The sequence below is a fragment of the Corticium candelabrum genome, chromosome 20, assembly GCF_963422355.1.
Source record: "Corticium candelabrum chromosome 20, ooCorCand1.1, whole genome shotgun sequence".
Taxonomy (NCBI): domain Eukaryota; kingdom Metazoa; phylum Porifera; class Homoscleromorpha; order Homosclerophorida; family Plakinidae; genus Corticium; species Corticium candelabrum.
Window position 1 is genome coordinate 712,700 of NC_085104.1, and position 22,636 is coordinate 735,335.

The 22,636-nt window shown below is 43.5% G+C and overlaps 5 protein-coding genes across 6 annotated transcripts; 2 read left to right on the top strand and 3 right to left on the bottom strand.

Annotated features, from left to right (window-relative positions):
* The first annotated feature begins 8 nt into the window (after positions 1-8).
* On the top strand, positions 9-4,961 carry LOC134195798 (FAS-associated factor 2-like). The gene is made up of 10 exons (XM_062664880.1): positions 9-140; positions 196-264; positions 615-788; positions 2,351-2,435; positions 2,494-2,799; positions 3,499-3,679; positions 3,852-3,933; positions 4,010-4,099; positions 4,568-4,711; positions 4,776-4,961. The coding sequence occupies exons 1-10, from the start codon at positions 42-44 to the stop codon at positions 4,959-4,961; spliced, it is 1,416 nt and encodes a 471-aa protein (XP_062520864.1). The 5' UTR covers positions 9-41.
* Positions 4,713-7,556, bottom strand: LOC134195799 (uncharacterized). 2 transcript variants are annotated; one of them, XM_062664882.1, is made up of 10 exons: positions 7,465-7,556; positions 7,362-7,392; positions 7,234-7,309; positions 7,110-7,147; positions 6,970-7,048; positions 6,543-6,624; positions 6,422-6,482; positions 5,897-5,924; positions 5,693-5,746; positions 4,713-5,475 (listed from the first exon to the last, which is right to left on the bottom strand). In XM_062664882.1, exons 1-10 carry the CDS (start codon positions 7,477-7,479, stop codon positions 5,100-5,102), a joined length of 840 nt encoding a protein of 279 aa, XP_062520866.1. In that variant the 5' UTR covers positions 7,480-7,556; the 3' UTR covers positions 4,713-5,099. The 2 variants fall into 2 exon arrangements, with proteins under 2 accessions (XP_062520866.1, XP_062520865.1); XM_062664881.1 differs by having other exon boundaries at positions 6,543-7,048.
* Positions 7,557-7,585: 29 nt separating this feature from the next.
* LOC134195802 (large ribosomal subunit protein uL5-like) lies at positions 7,586-10,323 on the top strand. Its single transcript, XM_062664884.1, has 5 exons — positions 7,586-7,611; positions 7,700-7,847; positions 7,910-8,016; positions 9,071-9,313; positions 10,224-10,323. The coding sequence occupies exons 1-5, from the start codon at positions 7,606-7,608 to the stop codon at positions 10,260-10,262; spliced, it is 543 nt and encodes a 180-aa protein (XP_062520868.1). The 5' UTR covers positions 7,586-7,605; the 3' UTR covers positions 10,263-10,323.
* Positions 10,324-10,415: 92 nt separating this feature from the next.
* Positions 10,416-16,408, bottom strand: LOC134195800 (uncharacterized). The gene is made up of 8 exons (XM_062664883.1): positions 16,048-16,408; positions 13,011-13,099; positions 12,618-12,769; positions 11,896-11,982; positions 11,777-11,828; positions 11,287-11,377; positions 11,139-11,225; positions 10,416-10,796 (listed from the first exon to the last, which is right to left on the bottom strand). Exons 1-8 carry the CDS (start codon positions 16,366-16,368, stop codon positions 10,572-10,574), a joined length of 1,104 nt encoding a protein of 367 aa, XP_062520867.1. The 5' UTR covers positions 16,369-16,408; the 3' UTR covers positions 10,416-10,571.
* A 1,075-nt stretch (positions 16,409-17,483) lies between these two features.
* On the bottom strand, positions 17,484-22,503 carry LOC134195471 (protein eyes shut homolog). Its single transcript, XM_062664489.1, has 10 exons — positions 22,327-22,503; positions 21,518-22,002; positions 20,685-21,464; positions 20,310-20,618; positions 19,708-19,820; positions 18,730-19,129; positions 18,526-18,668; positions 18,408-18,463; positions 17,979-18,068; positions 17,484-17,910 (listed from the first exon to the last, which is right to left on the bottom strand). Exons 1-10 carry the CDS (start codon positions 22,443-22,445, stop codon positions 17,637-17,639), a joined length of 2,769 nt encoding a protein of 922 aa, XP_062520473.1. The 5' UTR covers positions 22,446-22,503; the 3' UTR covers positions 17,484-17,636.
* Positions 22,504-22,636: the final 133 nt, after the last annotated feature.

A 22,636-nucleotide genomic window follows, 5' to 3' on the forward strand; every position in this document is an offset into this window, starting at 1 on the left:
GACCGAACTCCGAGGTTTGATTATCCGGGCACTGACGAGGTATGGCGTCTGAGCCGAGTGATGATAGTTCGCAAGTGGAAGCTACTGGAGGAGCGGAAAGCAGTGACGATGATAAATCAGAAAAGCTCGCGTATTTTCAGGTCGCGTCAAACGTTTAGAATCGAGTACTTTGTGTAATGTTGTCTTCGTCGGCAGGAATTGACCGCAATTGGTGATATAGAACGATGCCGAGCCACGTTGCAGCAGTACGATTGGAACTTGGAAGTGAGTTGGTCTCTTTTGTTATTGTTTAGATAAGATACGTGCTTCTGACTGAAAGTTTCAGTTGTGTCTGAAATTGGAGGTCCCGTATTAGTGTGTTTTGTCCCGGATAAATTATGCGTAAAATGACCGAACCTTTGGTGTATGATAGGAAATTGTCATATGGCGTTATAAATATTTCGCTATAAAAATATAAATCAGGAAGGTGCTGACGTAGATTTGTAGAGTAAACACACATGCGCATGCGCAGACACAAATACGCGCGCATGCGCACACACGTGATTCATTAACTGACTTTACTAATAAGAATTAGTAGTCGTGCTTGATGTACGTGCAACACGATTGCGCTTTAGGTTGCAGTTGAGGCTGTCCTCAATATGAATGACAGTGGAGTGGACATTGCAAGCACGTCTCAGCCTGGGACTGAAGTGCGTCAGCGAAGAGTCGCTGCAAGTCTTCGAGAACTCGCAGAGAACCAGCAAGTTCAACAGCCAGTGCACAGAGTCGTGCCCATGCAACGTCACCAGGTGACCAAACACAGTGTGATATTTAGAGGGACGAATTGGTACAAGTAGGCTGTTTGTGTATGATATGTTTGCATGCGTGTTGGTGCCATTTTTGATTTGTTTGTTGTTTTACTAGTTGATTAGCTTGTTTGCTTGGCCAAATTAGTTAGAATTCGTGTAGGACAGTGGAATGAGGTTGTGTGTGTGTGTGTGTGTGTGTGTGTGTGTGTGTGTGCGTGCGCGCGTGTGTGTGTGTGTGTGTGTGTGTGTGTGTGTGTGTGATTGCCTGTCTCTCTGTCTCTCTGTTTGTTTGTGTGTTAAAAAGTTGTATTACACCTTCTTCCCGGCGGATGGCAAGCAGATGTTTGCAAACTTGTAAATCCACATCTGCTGGAAGCAAGGAAGGCCGTCCTTGGCGATGGTGTGGCAATGAAACAATACTGGATGGGTTTTTGGAGATACCAAGTCGTTGGTATTTGTTACGAATACTCTGGATCGTAGTGTAAGGAATGTTTCGACCAAGTTTGGCAGAGAAATGTTTGGTAGCGCCTGCAAACCATGCACATCTACATACTAGTACCTTGCCATCTTTGCTCTCTCTTCTCCACTGTAGTGGCCATACTCACCGCAACGTTTCCGACTGCCTCTAGCCGTTAATTTCACTCCAGGCTTTGTCAATCTCTGCGTTTGCGCTTGCACATGGGTCAGCGTTGTTGCTCGTCTCCTCGTTGGAACCCGGTAGTCCAAACGTTGTGGGTCAACGATGCTCCCCCTTCAGGTGGGGATTGGCTGTCGACAACCATTTCAAAGCCCAAACATTGAGTACAGTAAGTGCATGAGCACTCTATTGGTCTTGTATTCCCTTTGTAGCTTGCAGTCCAGATACGCAGATGGGTACTAGTACTACTTGTTCATACCGAAATATAATGCACACTGAAATGAAAATCTCAGCGCATACCGAAATGTAATCACTACCGAAAATTTCTTGATTTACAGTACTCTGCGAAATCTGACATCAAGATGGAATATTTGTCACAACGTTTCGACCACATAGGCCTTCTTCAGGTGACTATTTGAAATGAGTAGTAACAATGGTATGATAACTAGTATGATAACTAGTAACAATAGTCACTTGAAGAAGGCCTATGTGGCCGAAATGTTGTGACAAATATTTCATTTTGGTGTCAGATTTTGCAGAGTAGCTACTTTGTCTAACTTCCCACTGGCCTATTTCAGCTACAACTGCAGTGGAAGATGTGACTGTTGGTAGTTCCCACCACTGTACCCCAGATGTTTGTTTGTGTGTTTGTCTGTCTGTCTGTCTATCTGTCTGTCTGTTTGTGTGTCTGTCTGTTTATTTGTCTGTCTGTTTGTGTGTCTGTCTGTCTGTTTGTTTGTCTGTTTGTCTGTCTGTCTGTTTGTTTGTCTGTTTGTCTGTCTGTCTGTTTGTGTGGCTGTCTGTCTGTTTGTCTGTCTGTGTGTGTGTGTGTGTGTGTGTGTGTGTGTCTGTTTGTCTGTCTATTGTCTGTCTGTATGTTTGTCTGTCTGTCTCGTCAACGTTTTTACTTTACTTCTGTTTTTAGAATTGGTCTACGTGGCTGGTCGATCTAATCCTCCTTCCCGTCCATTATTCCTTCTCCACCATCTGGAGCATCTTCAGATTTCTGGGTATCATTCAGTACGTCTCACCATCACTCAAACACAACCAACTAATCTTTCATTTTAGGTTCATTCTTGTTTCCCGTTTCCCAGTCTGCTATCGACTCCATTGGAGACGTTACTCAATTTATATCAACGTTTGAGTTGCAGTATGGAAACAGCCATCCAGAGTTTTTTCGAGGAAGTTATAATGATGCTTTGAGTAAAGCCAGAAGAGACATAAAGTTTATGCTAGTGTATCTGCACTCGCAAGATCACATGAGGACCGAGCAGTTCTGTAGGAATGTCGTGTGCTCGGTGGGATTTACTGAGTATGTTAATGCTAATATGATTTTTTGGGCGTGTGATGTCAATACTAGAGAAGGATATCGAGGTTGGTTTTTGCTTATGATGATGACAAATCAAAGTATCGAACTGGTGGTAGACAGACAACAGACACACAGACAGACACACAGACAGACAAAGAGTCAAACAAACAGAGACGGACAGAGAAACAGACAGACAGACAGACAAAGAGTCAGACAGACAGACAAACAGACAGATGGACAGACATACAAACAGACAGACAAAGAGTCAAGCAGACAGGCAGGCAGACAGACAGATTGTTTTATTTGAACGCATACTCTACCGATAACAAGCGCTAACTTTATGCAAACAATAACAGTCAATGGAAGACAGACAGACAGACAAAGAGTCAAATAAACAGATAGACAGACAGAGACAAAGTTAGACAGACAGACAAGACAGACGGACAAGACAGGCAGACAGACAGGCAAAGAGTCAAACAGACAGACAGACAGATAAACAGACAGACAGACTGACGGACAAGACAGACAGATGGACGGACAGACAGACAGAGTCAAACAAACAGATAGACAGACAGAGACAAAGAGTCAGACAGAAAGACGGACAGACAGACAGACAGACAAGACAGGCAGGCAAAGAGTCAAACAGATGGACAGACTGAGGGACAAGATAGACAGACAGGCAGACAGATGATGTCAAGTCATGCATATGACCACGTACTGTTTATTGATTTTTTTTATTTCTATTAAACTACCCTTGTGTTTAGTATCTCAAGTAATGCGTGAGGCTACGTATCCATTTCTTGCTATACTGTGTATGCAAGACTCGCGAATGATGATAGTAGAACGTATAGAAGCTGGACTAATGGACGCCGACAACGTGCTCGCTTCACTCGTTAATGCCGTGGAAACAAACGAGCCGTCCCTCGTTGCAGCGAGAGTTGACAGGTATGACAAACAGTTTGCTCAGTGACTAGCCGACACACACACACACACACACACACACACACACACACACACACACACACACACACACGCGCGCAAACAAACAAACAGACACACATGTGCACACACACACACACGCACATACGCACATGATGAGATGTTTGTTGTTTGATAGGCAACAGCACAGCGCATCTGTTGCTCTCCGTGAGGAGCAGGACATGGCGTATCAAGAGTCTCTTCGTCAAGATCAAGAAAAGGTGTGTGGTTGATGAAGTTAAAGTTTTGTAGAGAAGTAGTGTTTATATTAGAATTGATGATATATTTGGTACACAGGAAAGAAGACTAATAGAACAACGGGAACATCTGAGATTAGAAGAAGAAGAGAGACTGAGGAAGGAACAAGAGGAGAGAGACCTGTTGAAGGTGAATATGTTTATGCATGCACACACAAACAAACATAAACAAACAAACAAACACGAATAAATAAACAAACACAAATAAACAAACAAACACAAACAAACAAACACACACAAACAACACATTCACAAACAAACAAACAAACACACAGACAACACACACACAAACAAACACACACAAACAAACACATACACACAAATAAACACAAACTCGCACACAAAACAAACACATACCAACAAACTCACAAACAAACACACAAACACATACCAACAAACACACACAAACCAACACACACACAAACAAACAAGCACATCCACAAACAAACAAGCACACACACACAAACAAACAAACAAACAGAAATATACAAACACACACAAACACACATAAACACAAGCAAGCAAACAAACATGCACAAACAAACACACACATGTACACACACACATACACACACTGACAGTCTTGTCATTAATCTAGTCACTAGCCGAACAGCGAGCAGCAAAGCAACGTTGCCTGCCACCTGAACCCGAAGCCGGAAGCGACAACTCCACAAGAGTCGTCATCAAACTACCAAATGGTCGTCGTCTAGAGCGGCGCTTTGCCAAAACAGATTCACTCCAAGTAAACCAACAAATCACAGAGTTTAACATTCATTCATCCATCAAACTATACACCTAATCTGCAGGTGCTGTACGACTACGCGTTCTGTAGCGACGAGACGCTCCGCAACTTCGTACTCGTCAATAGCTACCCACGTAAAGAGCTACACATCAATCCAGACACTAACATGTCAACACTAGAAGACTTTGGACTTATTCCGTCGGCTAGTCTCTTCGTACACAATGAATCGGACGATGCCGATTCAGACTAAGTAAGAAACTGTATACGACACACATGTGTAGTAGTCAACTGTGCAATTGAGGTAGCCTTGGACTCCCAGACGCATGTAGAGCGGACGATTTTTAATCGGCGCTATACGGGTCTGGGAGTCCAAGGCTACATTGAGGCATCACATTGCTTTGACTGCTTGTGTGGCGGCTTTTCTCGCGCCCGTCGACGTGTTGAAATACGAGAGAAGAGCTGCTCGAAATACGGGCCGAACGCTTGGCTTTAGTCCATCCAGTTGAAAGCGATTGACGTCTTTCTTCGCTCGGTTGTAGTCATGGCGTGCTCGTTTGCTCGATTGGACGGACTGGATGTCTCGTAGTGCGACTCGGAGGTCCATCACGTTTGCGTGGTCTAGACGTTGTGCGTTGAGTTCTTGCTTTGCCGGTCGGAATACGCAGAGAGTTGGGATTGCTGGGAAACGGACGGTTTCCTTCTTTTTTCCTTGGAAAAATTCGTGCGGGACGGTAGTCGGTTTACGTTGTTTTGATTCGAAGAACCTTGAAACGCAGTGTTATGTAGTTATGTAGCTCACTGCATTGTGTGTGTGTGTGTGTGTGTGTGTGTGTGTGTGTGTGTGTGTGTGTGTGTGTGTGTGTGTGTGTGTGTGTGTGTGTGTGTGTGTGTGTGTGTGTGTGTGTGTGTGTGTGTGTGTGTACACGTGCGTGCGTGCATGTGTTTGTGTGTGTGTGTGTGTGTGTGTGTGTGGTGTGTTACCTGACTGCGGTGGGTGGAGACGAAGTCCATAGCAGCTTTGGTGATGGCGTTTTCCTTAGGAAACAGGGCAGATGTAAATAGACTGATTAGATTGTGTCAACTAATGGATGAAACTTGTAGACAAGAGAGGGGAGAGAATTGCTAAGTGAGGCTACTGGTGTGTCACCCTACTTGGTGTAGTAACTAAGGGGTGTGTGTACGTACCTGCTCATTTCTAGACTTTTCTCGGGATCTGCAAACAAAAGAAAAGGAAATCAATACGTGTGTGTGTGTGTGTGTGTGTGTGTGTGTGTGTGTGTGTGTGTGTGTGTCACTGTGTGTGTCACTGTGTGTGTGTGTTGATGGGTGTGGTTAACAAGAGTTGAGTCGATTACTGCCAACTAAAAATTTCCTTTAAGCTATTAAGTGCCTCTTCTTGAATAATCATCTTGGGTGCTTAACCAGGCACACCTCAACACATAATTTGTTAGGATTAATAAGCACGTTTTATGGTACAATGTTTTGTTGTTGTTCCCAACAATGGTCAGACACAGCAGAATACACAGAGACAGACAGACAGACAGATAGACAGACAAACAAGCAGACAGACAGACAGATAGACAGGCAGACAAGTAGACAGACGGACAGACAGGCTGGCAGGCAGATATATAAAACAAATCTCTTTGAAGTGACAGGCAGACAGACCAACCAACAAACACTTGCGAGGTCCAGCATCACTTGTCGACTTACCCACTAACTTCAGAGCCGTCGCTCTCTGCTTGTATTCTCCCTTGAAGTCTATCTTCGCGGGCTAACACAAAATTGACCATCTGAATGGAATGACACAAGCAACCAGCATATCATGCAGTACTTGCAATATCAGTACTCTTGCAACGTTCGTTGAGACATATGGCGTTAGGTTGGTGCTGATATTGGGAAGAAAACTGACATTTCTATAGCAGAAGAAACGGTAGATGTTAGTGTGGTTAGCATGTGGACTACAGACGGACAGACAGATAGATAGACAGATGGACAGATGGACAGACAGACAGGCAGATGGACAGACAGACAGGCAGATGGACAGGCAGATGGACAGATGGACAGATGGACAGATGGACAGACAGACAGACAGATGGACAGACAGACAGGCAGATGGACAGACAGACAGGCAGATGGACAGACAGACAGGCAGATGGACAGACAGACAGGCAGATGGACAGACAGACAGGCAGATGGACAGATGGACAGGCAGATGGACAGACAGACAGGCAGATGGACAGACAAACAGATTAAGACACCGCATTTCTTTCGGTTCATGCAGCCTCCTGAGCACCGCAGACACCTCCCTGAGATCTCGAGAACGACCAGCAGCAGTGCCTGTAATCCACACCATCAATACCACATAGAACTTCACCACAACTTAGAAACGTGTTCGCACCACTGTCCGGATGACGGCCAGTCCACTCCCTTGATCTACTATACACAGACAAACCACGTGAGGTCCGGGTATCCGAGGCCGTTTTTTTGTTTACAGTTTCTTTGCATCACGACAAGTTCCTCACCTCTGTGAGCTTCCATCTTCTCCCTTTGTTTGTCCGATCTTGGCGCTCTTTGATCCCTCAAGCAAAACCTCTGCGCCTAAATTTAAAAAAATTTTAAATCAAAGATTACGTTGGTTAGCGGATCTCACCGTCACTGCAAGTGTCTGCATTCTCTGTCTTCTATAAATTCTCAAAAATTGGTTAGCAACTGTGGAGTGTGAGGCTTAGATATTATTCTGTATGACAAGTTACCTTTACTGATTCCATGGCGTACAGAAACCTCAAGCAGGTGCGTTGCCACCTATTCTGTTTACCGGAACTCTGCACGGCCTCGGAGTCCTGAATTGAGCGCGATGGTAACTAAGCGCATGCGCCGTACAGACGTCGGACATCATGGCGGTGAGTGTTCACGAATCGCAACGAATCCTTCTTCCTGCCGCTTTCTATTGACGTCTTATGTAAACGAATGTTTATCTCACACGCTTAGGATACTTCAGAAAAAATGAATCCGATGCGAGAAGTTCGTATCGAGAAGCTAGTCCTCAACATTTGCGTCGGAGAGAGTGGCGACCGTCTCACACGAGCCGCAAAGGTTCTAGAAGCTCTAACAGGCCAGACAGCCGTCTACTCAAAAGGTGAGTAAAAAGCAGCGTCGAGAATGCGTCCGGAAGGGTGACTCTGGTGTCTACATTTGCAGCTCGTTTCACTGTCCGCTCGTTTGGCATCCGCAGGAATGAGAAGATAGCCGTGCATTGTACTGTGCGTGGACCAAAGGCGGAGGAGATACTAGAGAAGGGTTTGAAGGTACGTTGTCTGGTGGAATTTACACAGACTCATGCAGCGTGTGTTTTTGGTCACAAATGTTGGAGGAATTGATGGTTTTGTGTGAATTTGTATTGTGCTACAACTGGAAAGTGTATTGGTGCTTACTGCTGAGAGACAGACGGATATAATTGGGTGGGGTTGTGGACTGTTGTGCATGATGTGATACTGGGATTTGTAGAATCGTCATGCTGCTGTAGGGATCCTTGACTTTATGATTTGCTTTACACAAGCGGGTGGATGTGGGACAGGCTGGCGTGGTCTACTTATCGTTGTGACTAAATCCAGTGGCGTAGCTCAGCTGCACTAGGGGGGGGGGGGTTACAAATCTTGAACAAAAAATAATGTATGAGTACATTAGAATATTACACGTACACATGTCGGACGCTGGGTCACTTCCGGCTAGGATGCTCGATTAGAACTTTTCTCTATTCTAGCGTTGTGGACGCTTGTCTAGCATCGTGCGAGTGTCGTGGACACTGACATGCTTACAGTGTGACGCTGACGCGTGCTCATCGTCAGCGTCCAGGACGCTCGTGCCAGCGTCGTACTGTGAACCGGGCTTAAATGTGCAAAGATAGATTGCTACCGCCCATAGGACGGGGTAGGACTTAATCAACGGAAACAATCACTTTTGTAGCCACAGACAACCACAAAATTTGTACTTGCAACCAAACATGCATTTACAGGTAGTCAGAGACAACTATACACACTATGCTGTTTGTTTGTTAAGTTGTAATAGTTTCTGTTGTTGACAAAGTGTGCTACTGTTGTTTCCTTGGCAATTATGAATAGTCCTACTAGCTAATGGTCTAAAGTAAGCTGATCTTGTCAACCATTGGGACAATCGTTTTAGAACTTGCATTTTCATATTTTGACTGAATGTGATTGGTGTGTGTGTGTGTGTGTGTGTGTGTGTGTGTGTGTGTGTGTGTGTGTGTGTGTGATCTTGTCAACTAAAGTGTTTCTCTTACTGGACAATGGCATGCATGTTGATACTCTATGTGTATTGTATCGTATGTATTGTGTTTTTTAGGTTAGGGAGTACGAGTTACGGAAAGATGCATTTTCTGACACTGGAAATTTCGGGTTTGGAATCCAAGAACATATCGATCTGGGAATAAAGTATGATCCGAGCATTGGAATCTACGGCATGGATTTCTACATTGTTCTGGGAAGGCCGGGATATAACGTGAGATATCGCAAACGGAAGAGGGGACGAGTTGGATTTCCACACAGAGTGACGAAAGACGAGGCAATGAAATGGTTCCAACAGAAGGTAAGAAAGACGATTAGTAGATTCAGTATGTATGTATGTATGCATGTCTACTGTGTGGGATAGTCTCGCATAGCCAGACCCTTTCCATCGTGTCGTACTTTTGGGTGAGAAGGGGTCTGGTGAACAGCCTTTGAAATCGTTGTGTTCAGTTGCCGCTTCACCGAACATCAGTGATCTAAATACCAGATTTAGTTGCTTTACTAAAGACCAGATTGGTATGCACGCAGTGCAATCCTACCTCAATTGCTGTATTTCCTTGAATAGTAACCCATGGATCCGATCAGTTTGAAGAATAGTAACCCATGCTCGATTAGTAAACCCATGCCCTGGATGTCAGAGATCACACATTTTTAGTGTACGCGTGCAAGAGTGATGTCCTTGAAGAGAGAGATGTTTTTCAATTGCTAAAAAGTGAGATCTGTGGACGACACTCGGATGTCATCGATAACAGCTGTGGCAGCAAAATACGAGATCGACAGGCAAAACGTCCACCAGTGGGTAGACTTTCGACAAACAAACTGAAGGAGGACACTGAGAGCGGATTTGGAGGAAAATGGAACGATTGAGTGATTAACTTGACGGTTTTGCATGCGTCAAGTGTGTGTTCCTCTAATACTTGCGTAGCTGTTTACGTCAACTTGAACCATGATTGCAGACGTTGAAAAATAGTAATCCATGCTCGATTAGTAACCCTGCTGAAATAATAAGCCACTGGTTACTTACTATTCAACAACTCGAGTCTTGGCTGTTTGTAAAGTCTGCATGTGTACAGCAACCAATGCGATTGCGGGAACGTTGTTGTCAGCAGGCTGTGTGTGTGTGTGTGTGTGTGTGTGTGTGTGTGTGTGTGTGTGTGTGTGTGTGTGTGTGTGTGTGTGTGTTTGATCTGATCTTGTGTTTTTGTGTGTAGTACGATGGCATCCTATTGTCGGGAAGGAAGAAAAAATGAAAACTTGTGTAGAGATGTGTTGATATGGTAGCCCTGATGTAAAATGAGTGAAATATGACCATCTGTTTGTGTTCAAATGCATCAGCCATGGACCATCTTCATGTGCACACTGTGTAGTAATAAAGCACATGAACATGGTCTGTGAGTAAGTCGGTTTCACAGGCAGTTAGTAGTCAGAGGCACTTGAAACTCAGTAAGTAAACAGGTAACAACAAAACTAATTCTACTCATAAAAAGGCATCAAGTTAATATCAATGTGTGAAATTGCAGTTAATAAAATGTAAGAAAATATGATATTTCGCTGGGACTTCATGAGGATAACAAGCGTGACTCATTCAGCAATTTCTGTTCAGCTGCAGAGCTAAAATAGATGCGTGGGTAGAGAAAGAATTTGTTGTGACTTTGTGATACTCCTACGATAGTTTCCTCGCCAGCACATTCTGATCGATTTCTGTAGACTAGTCGCCTTGCACACTCCTCCGAACATGTTACTGCAGTCCTTCCACGCCTGCTAATTGCATCTGCTAGCCAATGCTAAATGGTAAATGAATGAGTTGTTGTAATATCAACAAGCAGAGCAGTATGTACACAGACAGACATACCAAACAACAGAGACAGACATACCAACAAACAGACGGACAGACACACAAACAAACAGACAAGACACCAACAAACAACAGACAGACAGACACCAACAAACAGACAGACCAAACAACAGACAGACAGACACACCAAACAACAGACAGACAGACATACCAACAAACAAACAGACAAGACACACCAACGAACAAAGACATACAGACAGACAAGCACACCAACAAACAGACAAGGCTGCAAGATATGAAACAGCTCTTTAGTGTTACGATGATGAATTACCTGTGATGTAAACAGATCTACACAGTTGTATCCCCACAGAAATGGTCCACCACACCAACAACACTTTCTTCCCCTCACTAAAAGCCTCTATTTACACACAACGTACAAACTGTTGAACGCAGAGCGACAAGGCTGACCAATTGTTAACCTTCAACGAGAGCGGAATGGTGCGCAACGCCATGAAGTCGATTCGGTTTCTCAGGATTGACCGGACTGTCACATCTTGAAGGGTAGACACCCTAGAATGACCACATGTTTAGCAAAAGATAAATACAGTAAACTGCTTGAGTAAGCCCTCGCCCCTGATGTTGACCAAGTCTATAATTTTCACACTTTAAAGTGTTGATGAGTGCTCGTCAGTATGACAGTCTTTACTGTTTGCTACTGCAGCAACGTTGAGTGCTGCAGTCTCTTGTTCACAAATAACATTTTGAGTGACGATGTCATTCGTCTGGCTCCCAATGCGTGGTAACTACAGTACCTGATATCGATACCACTTGTGCTCTTGTCTCTAAATCTGTTTTGATCAACTTTTCCAAGTACACACACACACACACACACACACACACACACACACACACACACACACACACACACACAAGGATTGACGCTCATGCCAATAAAGAAAACAGTCTAACTTTGTTCCTTGTTCGGGAAAGTAACACGGACTGAAGGCTTCCTCAGGAGCAGCTAACACCAATAGAGTAACAAACATTACTGAAACTATATTCTGAATGTAAACGTCGTCGTCATCTACCAATTGATGTCGTAACATTCAGATATCCTTGCCACGTCTTTCCTCCGTTTATCCACATATCGTGAGCTAACAGACCTCGCGACGTACCTAACAAACAAAAGTGATTACAAAACACAAACTCAATCGAAAGTGTGTGTGTGTGTGTGTGTGTGTGTGTGTGTGTGTGTGTGTGTGTGTGTGTGTGTAGCAAGTATGTATGTATGTATGTATGTATGTATGTATGTAATAAAAATATATAAAAAACAATAAAAATAAAAGAATAAAAATGTATATGTATGTATGTATGTATACATAAGTTCCCGTGGGCAAGGAACTAACATACAATTGCCTCTCTCTCTGGAGTGTCAGGTTCTGTCCAAGAAGCAAAGAAGAAGTTTACATATAGACAGTGATTGCTGATAGTGTTTCAATTGTATACTAGTATCGTAGATTGTATACTAGTATCGTAGATTGTATACTAGTATCAGAAAGTATAGTAGCAAGTACTTAGTAGTGTCTGCAGTAACCTGGGCCCTAAGGGTCCTTGTAACAAAACAAAAAAAAATGTATGTATGTATGTAATAAAAATAATAATAAAAATAAAAATGTATATGTATGTATGTGTGTCATTTATCAAGTGTGAGACTTGAGTGTGACCTAGTAGTGTGTCATTCTAAATTCCAAATTCTTGATTCCGTGTTGTCTACATGTGAGTGCTTACTAACATGATAATGATTGCGTACCTGGAATTTGGAGTGACAGTCCAATTTTGGCACACGTTCCGATTGGTTGGATCTCGGGTGAATCGCAACGGCACCAGTAATCGTAGTTGTGATTCCAGCCATCGAAGTAGATCCGAACGCGATCTGAGTTGACTTCTTGTATAGTAGCAACACTAAGGTGGAGAATGACAAGGTCACTGATACACACACACACACACACACACACACACACACACACACACACACACACACACACACACACACACACACACACACACACACATGAGCACACACACACACACACACACACACACACACGAGCACACACACACACACACACACACACACACACACACGAGCACACACACACACACACACACACACACACACACACACACACACACACACACACACCATGTAAGGCTTGGAAACTTTCGATCCAATGCCTCCACTTTCATTCCAGCTCTAAACGTGTTATTCTTGCCGGGATTCACCGTCTTCATCTGCAACACAAAATATGCAACTCATCGAGTAAATAGTAAATTAATTAATAGGGACTGAAATGGCGTGACATGATTGGTAGATACTACTGCTATTTATCATAATAGTTTCAGTAAGAGGGCATTTGTACTGCAGAATCACACATTAGAAAGGTTAAGTTGATAGCAACTAAAAAGCCACTAGGCCACTAGGTATCGATTACTTGGTGATGGCGTCCAGGTCCGTGAGAGTTAAACTAAAAAGTAGGGAAAGACTCTCGAGAAGAGTGGTCTCAGTGGTAACTGTGCATTCGTGCGTGCTCACACTGTAATGAGCCGCATACATGAAGGTAAATCATCTTTTCAAAATGTTGTGATGGGTCCCGATCCCTATATCTGCCGAAGCACCGCGTTCAGGCGTCCTTGTTAGTTGCATCTAGCAGATTTCAATGGACCACTTTCAAGCTAATATCAGTCACATCCAAGTGGCTCGAGCTTTCCTGGAAGCTCACCACAGGCAGCTCACCACAGGATGGACCACGCCATCAGAACGGATACATCGGGCTACTTGCAACTGTAATGACGCTCAGACTTGCTGACTCACCCCTTGCCTTCTGCAGGTAGTGAGGTACGTATACACATTAGCTAGTTTAGTTTGAACAAGAGGTTTGGGCATGCAAAGTGCCTGTCTTTGACCTCTATAGAAGTCACAAGCAGAAATCAACAGGATTTGAATCTTTCCATTCAAGAAAGTGGCACTACGTCACCTCCAGTGAAGCCAGCTGTCTCAAGAGTTCACACAAAGACGCCAATGAATTGGCAACTAAAATGACTGTCGTCCGAGATGGAAGATTTGCAGAAGTCCGACTGCTGTTCTATTGATTGAGGGTATGTTTCATGAAAAGATTTATGCCGTTTCTTATATTTATGCTTTGCAGAACAAGTTGTTAGGCTCAGGGCTAATCTACCACCTCCTGTGTCAGTTAACAGTCTTTGTAAACTATTAGAAATCATACCTAAATGACTTGATTAGACATAAACTCACAATGTGTCACGTGATGAGATATGGTACCAGTCCTCCTTTGTGCTTACTCTCTGTTGGCATTAACTTTGCGCTTTGAAAATCTGTAATAACTTCTGCGCAATAGGGCAGACCGTGATAATCTTGGTATCGTTCGAAACCGCAACTTCCCGGATTTTCTATAGTTGGGGTAACGAGAGCGTATGTATTACACAGGCAGTTTGATAAGGCTTTTGCATATCAAGAGTTGTTAGGGTTCTTGACTCATTAAGAAGGTATGGTTTTAAAACAAGAACGCTGCTAATAGAGGAAGTAGCCAATTAACAAGGTCACTAAACGGTCTGCTACCTTGACATCAACTCACAGTTGCTCTTGTTTCGCAAGTAGTTGCTTGGTATTTCTGACTCCTCTTCTCGTTCTGTTTCGTCTTGATAGCCTGCAGCTTTCTCTACTGTTACCTATCATCTTTGTATTGTAAATATGACCTCTAGAATGTACAGTTAATGGGATACCACTTAACATCTGAGTGTGGAAAACAAATACAGCTGCATCATTAGTCACTTCCGAGTGCAAAGTCAACTGGAACAAAGAATAGGCCATCCACATGTGTGAAACCACATGGACCTATACAAGTGAAAAGCTAGGGCAGGTGGTGTAGCAACCTAGTGCAGAGTAGCCTCGTACCAGACCCTCTCGTGCCGTTGTGTCCGGTTCCAGTATAACACGACAACGCCCGGAGAGGATCTGAGAGGATCTGGGATCATACCGCCTACTTTCTTCACCTAGTGTCACCCCACGTCATCTAAGTGTCACCCCACGTCACCAACGTCAACACTCTCATGCTCTTAGTTAATTATGAATCCATCCTTCCATCAAAGTTATGCTAGCTGTGACATCCGATTGCATACATTCACTGTTTACATTTCGTTCCTGTATAGCTGCATGAGTAGAGACCCACCTTGCCGCATGGAAAGAGATTCATTCACAGAGGGAGCTCGATTCTGAGTTCGATTTACGTTATCTGAAGCTGTGAGGTTTAATTCGATTTGATCAGCAGTCTAGGTAGCTTGGACTAGGGATGCACTAGGCGCCACTCTATTACTGTGCTAGGCTACAAGAACAATACAAATCGGGAAGCTCCAGTACGATTCGGGAACATTTGGAGCCTGGCAGAGCGTGCTGTCAGACACGGTGTTGACTTCCGCTCTAGAGTCTCTTGGAGAGGAAGTTCTCTTTCCCAGAGAGGTTGGCAAATACCTAGAGCTTGCGTAGAGACAGAATACCAACACCGAAAGGAAACAAGTAGAGTACGAATGGAAGGTCAAGTCTGTTGCAAGACATTCCGTGTGACACATGAGAATAACTATTAGACTAATCGTATTAGTAGCCCGAGGCTTGGTGACATACAAGCTAGTTTGATCATTTAATAGCATAAACGGTAGGCGGTATGATCCCAGACCCTCTCGGGCGGGCGTTGTCGTGTTATACGGGAACCGGGCAGGACAGCATGAGAGGGTCTGGTACGAGGCTAGTGCAGAGAAGGACTCTAAGGTAGATGCCATGGAATGGCAGGGAGGATTGCAGACAAAGGAAGACATCACTGATACCCATATTTCTCACTCTGATTTGGTTGCTTCCTCCCCAGATAAATCATCAGTAGGAACTGCCATCATGCATCAGTTACATATGCTGCAGACTTGCATCAACTGTCTATCAGCGATGGTTTCCTTTGTCTGCAATATCCTCCAGGGATTTCCATGGCTTCTACCCTATTCCCTAACCACGCTGTACAAAGGCACATACAACCAAAATGTTCAAATAAGAGCCCTGCAGCTAAATGCGCGAAAATACGATAATTAAAAATAAATCAATACAGTACACATAAAACAAGCAAAACGTATACAACTCTACAGCCGCTGTGGGGTTGTGTTAGTTCATTAACATGCGCTACCTGCTCGGCTTTGTCAGCCGGCCAGTTGGCGGCTTTGTCGTCCTCTTGCGACCAGTCAAACCACCGGTTACAGTCACGTGCACCGCAAAACTGCTCGTCGTCCCACTCTCTTGGTACAGCGTGAGGCGCCGACGGCGCTCTGACGATGTTCGCGACCGGATGGCCAGTCGACGCGAGCATTTTCCGGTAGAGTTCGAGTGGCATGCCACCGGTGGCGATTGTGTTGGGAATGGTGGGGCGCTGCATCGCTGGTTGGTCGTCGTCGCTGTCGCTGTCATCTGTCCAGTCCTCTACGGAATCGTCCGGAATGAAACCGAACATGAGGCGCCGAAACAGCGCGCTGTAGTGGCAGCCAAATAGTTGACTTAACGTACGTTAAGTAAACTGCCGTATACAGCTACAGATGCGAACTTATCCCGTATGTAACAATGCACAAGCGCATGCGCACACAACAAAATCTGCCCCTTGATTGGTTTACTCGCCCGCGTTCGTTAGGAAAACCGGAAAAAACATGAGCACAGCAAACACGTGCACATCTAAAGCAAACTATTCAAAATACTCAAATGCTTTCATTTGTTTGTGCGCTATATAAAGTTGCAAACTTCACAAGATTTTTATAACTATTTTTACAATAGTGTACTGTGAGATGCATCCCTCCAATACAATAGTCTAGTGTATTGTAAGATGCATCCCTCCAATACAATAGTCTAGTGTATTGTGAGATGCATCCCTCCAATACAATAGTCGAGTGTATTGTGAGATGCATCCCTCCAATACAATAGTTGAGTGTACTGTGAGATGCATCCCTCCAATACAATAGTCTAGTGTATTGTAAGATGCATCCCTCCAATACAATAGTCTAGTGTATTGTGAGATGCATCCCTCCAATACAATAGTCGAGTGTATTGTGAGATGCATCCCTCCAATACAATAGTTGAGTGTACTGTGATATGCATCCCTCCAATACAATAATCTAGTGTATTGTGAGATGCATCCCTCCAATACAATAGTCTAGTGTATTGTAAGATGCATCCCTCCAATACAATAGTCTAGTGTATTGTGAGATGCATCCCTCCAATACAATAGTCGAGTGTACTGTGAGATGCATCCCTCCAATACAATAATCTAGTGTATTGTGAGATGCATCCCTCCAATACAACAGTCTAGTGTATTGTAAGATGCATCCCTCCAATACAATAGTCGAGTGTATTGTGAGATGCATCCCTCCAATACAATAGTCGAGTGTACTGTGAGATGCATCCCTCCAATACAATAATCTAGTGTATTGTGAGATGCATCCCTCCAATACAACAGTCTAGTGTATTGTAAGATGCATCCCTCCAATACAATAGTCGAGTGTACTGTGAGATGCATCCCTCCAATACAATAATCTACCTGGATGTATCGGTAAACCAGACAGGTATCTATTACTATTTTTTAACACAAATTAGGTGACTTACTAAGATTGTAAATTTGCAATTACATTCTAGTTACCGCAAAACTAATTTTGTAGAAACACACACATTGCAAGCATCCAATCTGTTATTGCTTCCAACCCGGAAATAGTCGAAAAATCAAACGTTAAGAAATCAACTCTCATCACAACTTGCAACATCCAAACCACGAATCGCATTGGTTTGTGCATCAAATAGCAAGCCATTGATGTTGATGTCTCGTAGGCAACCAACGAGACCTTTGGTATAAATTCCATCAAGAAATGTGTCGTACTCACTGAGATTTAGTGTCTCGACTGGAATACCCCCGATGAAGAAAGTATCAGCAACAGTAAGCCCGACCTCTGAGCCTGGAGTAGCAGCTGTAACTGTACGATTGTCGACGGTAAGTGTTGAGAGTCGAGAGTTTCTGTTTGTGTGATACAAAGATCTGTGAGTGTGAATGTTTTAGTATGTGGGTTTAGTTGTTGTATGTACCTTGTTATCATCACTGAATGCCACGTGTTTGAGGGAGTAGTAATGTTGACTGTAGAGAGTAATCGAGTAGCACCACCACCAAGATCCAGCCTGTAGATTAATTAAGTGACTTTGCTTGATCACACACACACACACACACACACACACACACACACACACACACACACACACACAACACACAACAACAACAACAACAACAACAGCAACAACAACTACAACAGCAACAACAGCAACAACAACACACACAACAATAACACAACAAACACACACAACAACAACAACAAACACACACAACAACAACAACAAACACACACAACAATAAGAACAACAAACACACAACAACAACAACAACAACAACAAACACACATACAACACACACGTGCAAACAGAAAGTTGACAGACAACAGACATATCAACTTGCTACCATACCTGAGCTCTATATTCCCATTGGTAATCCCAACCACCAAAAAATCTCGAACATTTGACTAAAATTCCCACAACCTTATCACCACTCAACCAACAGACCCCAACACACACAATCACATACCATCGGCTGCATGTACAAGATGAGACCATTGACCTCTTGAGCAGATACACTGAATGTCATTGACGTCGTCCGAGGATTAACAGGCGGAGTAGGAAACTCGATAAAGCTGCTCCCCTTGAACTTGAATGCCACAAAGTCACCAACTACAAGCCACATATATTTGCTAAATACACACTGCATTGCAAAAACAGCAAGTCATCATACTTTGATTGCAAAACTCTCCTGTTCTGTGATCTGGAGTGAACGGACATCGACACTGAGGTGTCCGCATTTGTGGGTCAAATAGGCAAGTGCTGCTGGTGTGACATCCACCGTTGATTTCATCAACACAAGGATTTGTTGTCTGTGTCTGGCAGAATTTGTCGATATAGCCATCAGGGCAGACGCAGCAATAGCTGTCGAGGTTGTTCATATTGGTGCATGTTCCACCATTCTGACACATTAGTGAATCACATGGGTGATCCATACAGTTAGTCACGGCACGACCTGTTAAGCCATTCGGTAACTGTCGTCCATTGAATGTAAGATTGTAGACAATTGTGTTGATCTTTAGGTCGCTGATACACCCAGAGAAACCAGAAGTGAGGCCTGCAGCTTCTGTTACCTTTAGAGCAAGGAAAGTGTCATGATACAACAAACAAAAAAACACAGTGTGGAAAACAACGGTAGGACATAGGACAATGTCCCACCTAATGTGTTGTTTGTCTGACCAAATACTGCACCAGTGTTGGCATGTGTTTGGGCAAAACATCCACCTGTACGCATATGTGATAGTGCAAACCTTGTCTCTTAGCACATGATGGCCTTTCCAATGGTGTAACTACTAATTTTATGAACTTAGGTTAGGTGCCTAGCTCCTAGCATGCTTTATCCAGAGAAAACCTCAGCTGCCTTTAACTCCATTTCTCCCTTGGAAGTTGGTTGTAAAAAATTACATGCAAAATGGCTGCACTAAGGGAGGCACTTATATACATGTAACACCATACAAGAATGTCCTACCTAGGCTCAGTCTGTCCGAGCCAAAATAATTCCCTATTTTCCACACTGAAAATAGAATGACAAACAAGGAGACAGACAAACAGACAGAGTAATGATGTGTGTCTAAATCAACAATTAGAATTTCAGAAGGAATACATACAAATTGTGACTGAAAGGGATTATATATCATATATAATAAATTACCTGCGACAAGACTTCAACACCACCTACAAACAAGTTTGATGATAGATCTAGAAGTGATGAGGTGCCAAGGCTGGAACCAGTTACTGGCAGGTCACCATCCACAACTAGAGTTCCTAAATAAATAACGTTCACACACGTGTCCACAAACAAACAAACAAACAAACAAACAAACAAACACACATGCATGCATACACATACAAACAAACAAAAACAAACATGCATGTACACACATAAACACACACAAACAAACAAAAACAAACATGCATGTACACATATACAAACAAACAAATATGCTTGTACACACATAAACACACACACACACACACAAACAAACAAGTGTATACACACATAAATACACACACAAACAAACAAACATGCTTGTACAAACATAAACACACACAAACAAACAAACAAACAGACATGCATGTACACACACAAACAAACAAACAAACATGCATGTATACACATAAATGCACACAAACAAACAAACATGCATGTACACACACAAACACACAAACAAACACACAAACACACAAACACACACACACACACACACACACACACACACACACACACACACACACACACAACCGTCACCACACCTTCTCCATTTGTCTGAACTGCTGTCACACTGTGCCACTGGTTGAGACCAACTCGCTCTCTGCTTCGCAACACTGCAGTCCCAGAACCCAAATTATACCAAAACTCAACAAACCCATCATAAAGACCAAGTGATACAAAGTCAACCAGCCTCACACTTGCTTGGCTGGAATAGATGAGAAGGCCGTCCTTCTCTTCGGGTTTAAACGTGATGGACACAAGCACTGACTGTCTGATGGTAGATGGTAGAGCATCAAACAACATAAAAGATTGCAACAAACTACTAAATTTGGGAATGATTACAATTGTATCTACAATATAACAAATAAAAAAATTAATTAATTAATTAATAGTTTATATCAACAAAAAGCATAAACCTTCATTGCATAGTTTCCCTGATTTCTCGATTGCACATGCACAAACCGCATCGTCTGTAGTCTCAACACACGTGGATCCAGACTGACAAGCGAGACTAGAACACGGATCAAACAGCTGCCCACATCCCACTCCTCGATACTTCCCCTCACATTGACAAACAACCGAGTTGCCGAACGACAAACACGTACCACCATTTTGACACAATGAAAAACTACTGCAGACATCAATGTCACATATGGCCACATTAGAGCTCGAAAACAAGTCAGCAATGTGAGGCACCAGTTGATTTACGGTCACATTCCCAATGCAACCTCTGAAACCCATACTAATGCCAATGGCCGACTTTTGCTCATTGCTCAGTAGAGAAGAAGGTACGCCTCCAATATACAATTGGTTTCCAATATTTAGCTCAACAAATGATGGCGTGTACGACCCAGAGACGGTTAAACGATCGGACACAGTCAACTGAATGTCGCGTCCCGTGCGTTGCACCTCAATATGAGAAAACTGTCCTACTTGCAGACGATTCTGATTACTCAAAGTGAGTGGCTGTTCGCCTCCGAGATCCATCGCAACCTTAACGAATCCGTCTTCGGCGAAAAGAGTCATGAAGTCACTATCGGCTTGACCCAAACATGCAATGAATCCAGTGACACTATCCACGCTTGGCTTCACGGATACAGTAAGATGCGTTTCCTGTGACATGTCGCGAGCAGGAATCATCCACACACTAGATGAGTCGCCATAATAAGACAACAATGTACCAGAAGAGATGCCACCTGTATGAACAATGTTTATGTTTACTCCCACATAAAGATTGTTACAAACTTACTTGGTGTTTCGCACTGTGGTCCGACGTACAATGCCGTGCAAACACATCGGTATCCGACCGAACTTGCCTCGTCTAAATGACATACTCCTCCATGGAAACAAGGACTGCTGCCACATGCGTTTGACACCTCACATGTCGTACCCGTAAACTCACTGACACAACTACATTTGAAATCTGTGGTCAATGACCCGGTGTCTTGGCACACTCCGTTATTAGAGCATGGCTCGTTTGCACATGGGTCGGTAGAGCATTGGCCTACGTTTCGACTTGATATGATGTCGCCACTGTTGATGTGTATTTCTCTTCCACCGATTGACAGTGCCTTGATACAACCGAGAAAACCTTCATGGGGTCCGTCGACTGTAGCAAACTTGGGGTCTGAAATGCCTCCTAGAAAAGTGTACTGTGGTTGGAAATCTGCTGGAAAACCGAGAGATTGATCGAATGCAACCAGATTGCCATCGATGTATAACTCGCCATTGTATCTAAACAACATGCTGAAGATAGTAGTTGTTCTTACATGTTGAGAAGTAGATTATGCAGGCACACTGACAGGTATAAATAGGTGCATGCGCGTGCACACACACACACGACACACAGACACAGACACAGACACAGACACAGACACACACACACACACACACACACACACACACACACACACACACACACACATGCACACACGTGCACACACACACACACACACACACACACACACATGCACACACGTGCACACACACACACACACACACACACACACACACACACACACACACACAAACCTCTCTTACAGAACTGAGCCAACCAACCTGAGTTCCACTCTAATCCACGTACACAACAATATCGAATCTGGACTAACAACTACAACTCTGCTTTCTCCAACATTTATCCGGAAATCGAGACGACCTTCCGTCACAAAAAGTGCCATCACATTGCTCTCTGTTGTCAATCCCGATGACGTCAAAAAGACTAACCCGTTAGGCCCACTTGCCTTCATCTCAATAGATACATTTCGATCTGTTGCATTTCTTACGTCTCCATTTACTTGCAAATAGGACTCAAATGGATGTCCAAATGCAGGAATAGTTATAGCAAGATCTGCAATAAAAATCGATTAAT

Bases quoted from the DNA above. Each gene is read 5' to 3' on its own strand.
- LOC134195800 (XM_062664883.1), bottom strand. From the start codon at position 16,368: ATGTTCGGTTTCATTCCGGACGATTCCGTAGAGGACTGGACAGATGAC. The intron at 13,100-16,047 runs GTAGCGCATGTT...TTTGTGTTGCAG, and splicing joins CGGCTGACAAAGCCGAGCAG to ATGAAGACGGTGAATCCCGG. The intron at 11,829-11,895 runs GTAGATGACGAC...TATTGGTGTTAG, and splicing joins GAATGTTACGACATCAATTG to CTGCTCCTGAGGAAGCCTTC.
- LOC134195798 (XM_062664880.1), top strand. From the start codon at position 42: ATGGCGTCTGAGCCGAGTGATGATAGTTCGCAAGTGGAAGCTACTGGA. The intron at 265-614 runs GTGAGTTGGTCT...ATTGCGCTTTAG, and splicing joins AGTACGATTGGAACTTGGAA to GTTGCAGTTGAGGCTGTCCT. The intron at 4,100-4,567 runs GTGAATATGTTT...TCATTAATCTAG, and splicing joins AGGAGAGAGACCTGTTGAAG to TCACTAGCCGAACAGCGAGC.
- LOC134195802 (XM_062664884.1), top strand. The intron at 7,848-7,909 runs GTGAGTAAAAAG...CTACATTTGCAG, and splicing joins GACAGCCGTCTACTCAAAAG to CTCGTTTCACTGTCCGCTCG. The intron at 8,017-9,070 runs GTACGTTGTCTG...TGTGTTTTTTAG, and splicing joins TACTAGAGAAGGGTTTGAAG to GTTAGGGAGTACGAGTTACG.
- LOC134195799 (XM_062664881.1), bottom strand. The intron at 7,310-7,361 runs GTGAGATCCGCT...TTTTAAATTTAG, and splicing joins TGCAGACACTTGCAGTGACG to GCGCAGAGGTTTTGCTTGAG. The intron at 7,148-7,233 runs GTGAGGAACTTG...GTCTGTGTATAG, and splicing joins GAAGATGGAAGCTCACAGAG to TAGATCAAGGGAGTGGACTG.
- LOC134195471 (XM_062664489.1), bottom strand. From the start codon at position 22,445: ATGGCACTTTTTGTGACGGAAGGTCGTCTCGATTTCCGGATAAATGTT. The intron at 19,821-20,309 runs GTGTGGTGACGG...TTATTTATTTAG, and splicing joins AGTTCAGACAAATGGAGAAG to GAACTCTAGTTGTGGATGGT. The intron at 19,130-19,707 runs GTAATTTATTAT...CTTGCTCTAAAG, and splicing joins GTGTTGAAGTCTTGTCGCAG to GTAACAGAAGCTGCAGGCCT.